General features: G+C 35.0%; 1 protein-coding gene across 1 annotated transcript; it reads right to left on the bottom strand.

Moving 5' to 3' along the window:
• Positions 1-541: 541 nt before the first annotated feature.
• LOC127107808 (serine/threonine-protein phosphatase PP2A catalytic subunit) lies at positions 542-8,283 on the bottom strand. The gene is made up of 11 exons (XM_051045133.1): positions 7,946-8,283; positions 5,253-5,309; positions 4,890-4,973; positions 4,142-4,213; positions 3,378-3,449; positions 2,916-2,956; positions 2,103-2,169; positions 1,477-1,668; positions 1,299-1,388; positions 1,112-1,219; positions 542-995 (listed from the first exon to the last, which is right to left on the bottom strand). Exons 1-11 carry the CDS (start codon positions 8,030-8,032, stop codon positions 930-932), a joined length of 936 nt encoding a protein of 311 aa, XP_050901090.1. The 5' UTR covers positions 8,033-8,283; the 3' UTR covers positions 542-929.
• Between the last annotated feature and the right edge of the window lie 828 nt (positions 8,284-9,111).

Raw genomic sequence — 9,111 nt, forward strand, 5'->3', positions numbered from 1 at the left:
ATTTGTAAGCAAAACTTAATCTTTTCACACTTTTATAAAAAATCTAAATTTTAATGTTTTTTTAAATATGTTTTATGAACAGTGTAAAAACTATTTCAATTAATTGTTATTTATGAAAAAAATGAGAAAATAAGTTAATTTAATCTTACATTAGAAAATATACATTTTGAGAATAAAATGCTTAAATAAAATTAAATAGACATTATTTTACTTATTAATATGTAACAAGAAAAATGTGTTTTCCATTACAGAGGATATAAAGCGTTAACAAAAGCAGAGACGTTGCAACATAATTGTTTACCAAATGTTAGGCTGTCAATAGCATTGCTCATCTTAATAAGTAGTATTAAACTGTAGTATGCTTAAAGGAAACGAGAAGAGCCCGTTTTAAGATAACAACAAACATGATAAGTAATGGTCTTTGTTAGTGGCCAATGGCACGCATGTTGATAGATAGACGACTTAGTATTAACATGAATTTTTAGAAAAAAATAAAATTCATTTCAAGTAAAACGAAGAAAACAAAACTACACAAGACTGGTTGAAAAAAATCATAAAAACACCCATTAAAAGATAGTCAAAGCATTGTCCATCTACAGAAACTCATCCCCATTAACAATAACCCTAAAATGAAAAAAAGAAAGGTCAACAGAGTTGCATATAAATAGAAAAGGAAAATTTGAGACACATTCAAATTGATACATTGCATGCTGGAACGGTACACATGACCACAATAGCATCTCCTGTTCCTCAGCTTCTCTCTTGGAAAGGTTCAATTATAATTCAAGTAAAAAAAACACGTCCAGTGAAGCCTAACTTTGAAAATAAGGATCAGTTTGATTGACAGCTCTCATTTCAACTGGTATATGAAGTTTGCATATTACTGCAGGGCACAAGTTGCTGCCAACAGCAACTCTACCATAATTGTATCATAGGAAGTAGTCAGGGGTTCTCCTAGTTACATCTGGCTCTCCCCTCCTTGGAGCTGGCTCAAACTGGAATTAAAAGTTAAGACAACTTCATGTAACACACTAATCACAAGACTAAAAGTATTGTCATGGAATACTGAATGAAAAGTAGTTTGAATAGAAAATAAAAGAATAAGCTCAACCTGAATGAATGTGTGTCCTTTGCAGTCATCAACTTCAAGGATGGATGCCATGTTCCCACAGCGATAACAGTAATTAGGTGCACTGAATATGGTAACCACCTTTTGATCCTGCAACGAGGCACTATGAATCAGCCATTTACCACCACACAGAAAAACAATAGAAAATTAAGAGAGATCAGATATTTACATGACCCCAGTTATATCCTTCCATAACCAGCTGGTGAGCTCTAGCAATCAGCTTCAAATTATTGGTATGGTTAAACTGCTCAGATATGTCCTATAAAAGCAATACACATGAGCAATCAGCAAAAAATAATTATGAAATGCAAAATCAATACAAGATTTATACACTGCAGATTTGTTACCTGGCCAAAAGTGTATCCAGCACCTCTAGGAGAGATACCCCAACCACAGCGATCATCCGGATCAGACCATAAAAGATCACACATGGGTCCCTCATGGGGAACTTCTTGCACGCGATCAAAATTACGAATGTTGTCAAGGGTTTCAATAGACGGGGACAACCCACCATGAAGACAAAATATTTCAGATTCAACCTTCAAAAGAAAATAATGTCACTTCAGAAACATTTGTTTACTGAAAACCCAGAAAACTTGGAACAACATATGAGCTACAATTACATGGGTTATCATGAAATTCAAAGAGCAATATAACTAAGTATCAGGAGCATTTGTTTTCAGAAGGAAACAAGAGACACCGGTAACTAGAAATAACTAAAAAGCAGCCTTAATTATCACTACTAAGACCAAAAAAACATGGAGCTGGAAATGATGACAAGCCAACCAACATACTAGGTAACTCCCATCAGAGGCAATAACTAAAAAGCAGCCTTAATTATCACTACTAAGACCAAAAAAACATGGAGCTGGAAATGATGACAAGCCAACCAACATACTAGGTAACTCCCATCAGAGGCAAAAACAAAATATCAAAAGAGTTTTTTTCCAACATTATGCAATAGCATACTAACCAATGCTGTCAACGGGAAGTAGTCAAACAAATCAGTGAACATCTTCCAAACATTAGCACTACCATACCTGTGAATCAAATACGAAGAATATTCACTCACACAGGGTTGCACCAACTTTAAATATGAAATTGGACAAGATATTAGAAATGAAAATAAAATAAATAATAAAATAAAATATCAAACAGAAGAAAATGAACCACACCATACCGAACGGGGTTAAAGTAAAGCATAAAACCTAATTAGTGATATAATAAGAATTATAAATCAAGTCTATTAGAAAAAGGTAATTTAATGTATTGTATAACTACATACAACTTTAACCTGGATATTTGTGTGCTGGTGTGATTAAAAGTAACTGTAGCAAGAGATAGAACCCAACATTGAAAATCTCTAACTTTGATAAGAAATGAGATCTTCCATTTAAAAACAATAGATAACTCACACAACCTATCATGAATCATATTTGATGATATACCATTTAAATCTAAATATCTGCTAATGGTTTAACCTATAGTTTTCTTTGGTTTCCACCTTATCTCTAACTATTAGACTATCCCACAATTTAGTACATCCTCTTCATCAATGCTTATACAATCTTCTTCTTATATCATTAACAAAATTTCAAGTAACTCAGAAACAGGCGCCAATAGGAAAATAATACACATTAACGATAGTGCTGAAATGCTAATAAGGAATAAAGAACTCACAGTTAAAAATTTCACAAAATTGTGTCGAATAGAAGACAGTGATAATTAATATCAAAGTTATCTTAAACAAAGGCATCTTGAAAAGGTGAATTTAGCAGGTACTTACTTCCGTAGGCACTCGTCATAAAATCCATAAACTTGAGTAATCTGCATAAAAGCCAATATGATCCATAACTGTTCAAAGCTAAAACATACAGAAACAACTAAACAAACTACTGAACTAGGAAGTCATGTTTTATTACTACTATAACTAACTACAGCCACTTAAAGTAATAAGTTCCAACTCCATAACTGTTTTATCAAATTCAATGGTATATTACTTTAAGGACGACATAATTTGGTCCTCAGAAAGAATGGGTGTCAAACGTGCCTGATAATGTAGATTATTTATCTGATATGCGTGAAAAAATTCAATTGAGGGCAACTTTCCGGTAAAATTTGATAGAAACTGGTTTTGCCAAAAATCTCAGCCGATACTTATAATGTAAATGATGACCTAGTTAGGATTTTAATCACATCTTTAATTCACTACTGTCAAAAAGACTGCATGATAAAAACTAGAACAAACCTGACGACTTTCATGATTTCCCCTCAAAATAGTAATACGCTGACGATAACGCACTTTAAGAGAGACCAAAAGCTGCATAATGACTTAATTAGTGCCAAAAAAAAAGGTACTTACAAAAGAAGCATTCATTTGGAAGTAAAATAAACACCATGCAAAATATGCAATTAAAAAAATAACAGCTATTAACTTGTGCCACAAATCATCTTGAATGTATAAATCAGATTTCTGACGCTGGGGGAAACTACAGTATCCCATGTGATCTAGGGACATAAGGCAGCATTCACAGTATCCCATGTGATCTACGGACATAATGCAGCATTCTCAGTATCCCATGTGATCTAGGGACATAATGCAGCATTCACAAATGCAAAAAAAAATAATAAAATAGTAAAATAAAATCATCTGCTCTCTTCTTTTGGTTAGCATGGTGTATGAGACAACTGCTTTAATTATGTTGTGACACCCAACAAGAAAAAACAATAATCCTTGCAAACTTGGCATGTTGAATGAAGAAATGGTAATCCACCATCTTAACTGCAGGATATATCACGATGAAACAAATAGTAGGCTGAAGGACCAGAAAACCGATCTTTCAAGACAGCAAGGAACTACTAATGAAGTAAGTTGGTTTTCTAACTCCTTTAAGAAGATATCAAACAAACTACTGACATGATATACAATTCCTATGAGATTTCACTAGAACACCCCAGTTAAATATATAATGACAAACAAACAAGAGAGTAAGCATAATAGGTCATACTCACCGTTACGGTTTCGACAGAATAATAGCCACGATCAACATAATCTCCCATAAACAAGTAATTTGTATCTGGACACTACCAACAAAAAGATGTACCAGAAATTAGAATTTGACCATCAGATGACATATTTCAAGTACAAGCAAGAAAACATGTAATATCTGCTATGCTAAAAAATAGTGAGCCAAAAAAGCCATGTTCTAAAATAAATACATAGGACATAATTTCTAAAATTCATAAATAAGACAGACAGAGCATGAAGGCTTATGATTGGCTATCAAGACTGGAGGACATATTTAAATTAAAAACGAGATTTGGCAAGCTGCTGCATCAAAAAGTTTGAATCAGAGCTGATTGCACTCGATGAATCGGTCAGCAGCAGTAACTAAAATACTTAATGGACATCAATTGTGATACAAATAGACAAGGAAAAGAAAACTTAGCCAAACAAATAATTTTAAACATAGGTGTCACATGATTGCAGGATATTAGTACCAATCAAATGAATGGTTTACACTAGAAGGATAATTGGGGGAAGCTATATCTGTCACTACTATTAAATTCCCAAACTTGAACATCACCTTGCTAGTGGAATTTTAAGGACTAAACAGTAGTGAAATTTTGATAAAGGAAGGCCTTTCTACATCGAGGATGCATGGCATTTCCTGATTTTCCAAGTATTTTTTTACTTTATACATCTAATTTCATAAATTTGGCAAATGATAAATATAAAGCTAACTATGAGGAAAAATACCTTCCCTCCAATGCGGAAAAGCTCTGCAAGATCATGGAACTGCCCATGAATATCACCACAGATTGTAACAGGACTTTTTACAGGCTGCAATTGTTGGCGAATAAAATAATTCTTAGTTTTCTCAGTCATACAAACAGTATAAATACACTTACAAAAGAAAGTCAAATTCGTCATATATGGAATACACACAGCCCAAACAATTACTGAGAACTCTTCGACTGACAATAGAGTGATAAACAAAATTGAGGGGGGGAGGGTGCATAAAGTCAAAATGTAGGCAAGATATGAAACCAATGCACAAAACCCCCCATGCAGATGGACACATATATAAAACACGCTGACATGAAAAATAGACCAACAGACCTGGACATTGCTCTCTTCCATCAAAATCTCCTTCGCCTTATCACACAAAACCCTAACCTGTATATACAAGTGCAAATGTAACGTCAGAGTTGGATAACCCGAAATGAAAAGGAACCACATTATCTCTGTGGCGTGACTTCTTTACTGGAGAGGTAAAAGAAAATCAAACAAATAGAAGATAAGGAACATCCTAGACTACCAAACTGCTTTTTGGGAAAATAGGTTGCAGTCTCAAAGAAAATAAAAAAGCAGAGTAAAATAGAAAATGTAATAGCAATTTTTACGAATTTTGACTATCACGATTGAGAAACAGATACCTTTAGTTATGCTTGTATTTCGCTTCTGTGATATCAGTCTTATGTTTGGTTTTCAGTTTCCATTTATGAAACCAAGCCAAACTCATTATTATCTAATTTCGAATTCAATTAATCAAGGTGCAACCCCGTTGAATGAGAGTACGGTCATAGGCATATATATGTGGACTGTTTGTGGTGCAGCAATACATATGTCACTCTCTGTGGGTGCGTACAGGGCTGGAGAGACAGTGAATACCCACCCAATTTAGCACTAAGTGTAAATCTAACATACTGACACAGCTACAACACAAACAACTTTTCAACATTTTATAAATGAGTCTAAGAAATTTCATATGCCTAATAACCAAAGTAGAATTACAGATTCAACAATTTAATTATTTAATCTAGTATTTAAGCAATACTAATGCATAAATCTCGCACCGGTCTCAATTAATTCTAACTCTCTCAAACACTCGCATACACAGCTATGTGAGAGAGGAAGCTGCAAACAACCAAATTGAGTATACAGAGGCTACAAAGCAAAGTTCTGGAAAGAGAGGCCAGGGCTGCCATGAAAAGGGGGTTTGTCCATAGTGCGTCAAGGCTGCCAGAAGGGACTTGGAAAATGGGTAATGTTGTCAATGGTGGATGACAGTTTATGGCTGATGGCCAAAATTCCCAAAAAAAAAGGTGGTATTCCGCCACATCATTCTACAATAGCAGCTATTTGATAATTTGACAACACAGTCGTAAGAACACGGAGGGGCGAACAGGTGGTGGGAATAGAGGCAGCTTGGTTTTCTGATGGAAAAGGGGTTTCCTGGTTTCCAACACTAAAATACTCCCAATTAAAGGTGTCTAATACTACAAACCCTCCTATTAAAAAGAATACACAATTCAAAAAGGGGTGAACAAAACAGGGAATGTCCCTGTTCAGAATCGCTGCTGCAATATAGGACTGTCCCTGTCCCTATGCAAACTATGCAATGCAGACAGGTTTTAAATGGGCAAAAGCAGCTCAGCCATACATTGGCACCATAACAATGAGGCTCAGCACTAATGCGCTATTAAGGATTAACTACTCTGCAAAAAGAATAGATCCAAACTCAAGACACTCTACAAAATAATAGAAAAGGAAATATTTTGTTTGACTTACAGGTGTTTCAAGCAGTACATAACCTTATCAGGGATTATCATTTACTAAAAGTGCACTAATAAACCAGCTTTTCTGGAATTCCTCCTTGGCCTAGCTGGAAGCCTCCTCAATTGAAGGGGACAAAGTAATTTTGCCATTAAACACCCACTACTTCGAAATCACCACAGACTACCCGAGCAGCTAAAACATGCAATAGACATAATGTTTTGGCTGTACGGAACCCCTAACTCAGAGACAACAGTTTCACAAAGCTCCAAACTTCATTGAGAAACTGAATACCACTTGTTATATGACATATATAACCGACACAAAGTGCATTAACCACTTGTTAGGAGATTGAAACGGAACCTGTGTGTCTCATCCAGCAGAGTTAACAGGATGCGCTTAATCCCTAGCAGTAAGTCCCCTTCCCAATAAAGCAGGACAAGAACTCAACTAACAGCCCAATCAGCCTTATTCTACTATATGTCATATAACTAAGTCTGAAAAAACCTTAGCAACACATGACACAGAAATATACAGAAGGATTTTCCACCTTTTCAAGTATCCCTCAGTCGTTGAAGACAGTTACCATTTCCACTCCTTAAATACATAGATTATAAGATTATTAACCATGAGAAAATGGCTTTATGTAAGAAAGTGTCTCATCCAGCAGAGTTAACAGGAAGCGCTCATTCCCCAGCACTTAGTCCCCTTCCCAATAAAGCAGGCCAAAACCTCAACTAACAACCCAATCAGTATCATTCTACTAAAATCCTTAGCAACACATGACACAGAAATATACAAAAGGAATTTTTCCTCCTTTTGAAGTATTCCTCAGTCAGTGAAAAGACAACCTAACATTTCAATTCTTTAAATACATAAACTATATCATTATCAACCATGAGAAAATGGCTTTATGTAAGAAAGAAACAATATTCCACCAACCAAAACCGCAAGATACGGTGAAAATAAATAATAAACGAATCCAAAACCTAGAATCACGGAAACGAATTCCGTAAATCTGACAGAATATGCAACAAAACGTGCATTCTTGCGGCCATTGAATTACGAAAAACAAGGCAGATTTGCAAGAAAGAACCAGGAGAATCAATATTCGCTACAAGATGTGCAACAGATCAAATTGCAAGAAGCAAATCAATATACAGTAAAGCAACCGATGAAAAATTAGCAAGAGATATTCCGGATCCGCGAGGAAAAAAAGTGTAGAGAAACGAAAGAGTTAGGGAAATTAGATTTACCTCTTGTTCAGACAAGGGTTTGCACTGCATGAGCTGAGAAATCTGTTCATCGAGATTTCCATGGGAATTCGAAGGCACCGAATCCATTTCGAAATCCTCCACCTCCTAACCCTTTGTTGCTCGATCAATATCCAGTTTTAGAATCGATGGAAACCCTAGATCTAACTCGGAAAAGCCCTTTTTGCGTTTTCGATTATTATTTCTTGTTTGTTGTTTATGGCTTTTAGAGAGAGAGAGATGAAAAGGTGGTGGTGATGAAGAAACCAAAGCGTTGGAGGGTTCGATGGGCTCGTTTTGTTCGATAACCACTCCTTTTTTGGGGGCAAAATTTATATTAATAATAATTGCAATGCTAGCTTAACAAAATCCCGGATTCATACTTTAGATTTTTTTTGACAATAAGTTTTGGAATTGGATTCCAAAATATCATCTCTTTTTTTTTTATAGCCTTTGTATATATACCTTGATTACTGAATTATAATTTTAATATACCAAGTTTTGATTTCTTTTAAAAGGAAAATAAAGTTAGTGTCGGGAATTTGTTGTCTTAAATTAATGTTGAAATAATATTGGATCATGAGAAATGTTATAGTTTAAATTTATTCAGGATTGATGATTTTGATTTATTCATTTACACTTATGTGGGATGCAGAAGAGGTTTTAAATGGGATTGAGTGAGTAAGACCATATGATCGGCACGTGGACGATGTCGCCATGTCGTAAAATTTCCTCAAAAATAAGTCGGTCGTCACGATCCTTGATGAAGCGGGGTCAGGTTAGTCAGAGTCGAGGAAATACCTTAAGACTTGGCATATCCAACTAGGTTATGGAGGGTTATATACTTACTTTAAGGAATATACTAAGGTATCACTTTTTCACAAATCATAGTTTCAAAGATCTTTTGTTTGGCATATCACATGCAGGGTCATTATTATTATTGTACTTATAATAAGTATAATTGACGTTCATCATTGGATTTGATAAAACATGTTTGGGTCGCACATTTTCAAGAATTATGTTCATTTAGTTGTCGTTTCACAATGGTGGTCACACATGTTACATGTAATTCTTGCGATTAGGAATCCTAACGTAAATGCAGACCAAAATGGATGAATTACATTGTCATAACCAACACCTACAAGCAAATGTGCAGACAATCCAACAAC

The sequence above is a fragment of the Lathyrus oleraceus genome, chromosome 7 (assembly GCF_024323335.1).
Source record: "Lathyrus oleraceus cultivar Zhongwan6 chromosome 7, CAAS_Psat_ZW6_1.0, whole genome shotgun sequence".
Lineage (NCBI taxonomy): Eukaryota > Viridiplantae > Streptophyta > Magnoliopsida > Fabales > Fabaceae > Lathyrus > Lathyrus oleraceus.

What these genes read in the sequence shown, in the direction of transcription:
- LOC127107808 (XM_051045133.1), bottom strand. Translation starts at nt 8,032, where the DNA reads ATGGATTCGGTGCCTTCGAATTCCCATGGAAATCTCGATGAACAGATT. An exon ending in ACTTCCCGTTGACAGCATTG is followed by an intron (nt 1,669 to 2,102) that starts GTTAGTATGCTA and finishes TTTCTTTTGAAG; the next exon opens with GTTGAATCTGAAATATTTTG. An exon ending in AAGGATATAACTGGGGTCAT is followed by an intron (nt 1,220 to 1,298) that starts GTAAATATCTGA and finishes GCCTCGTTGCAG; the next exon opens with GATCAAAAGGTGGTTACCAT.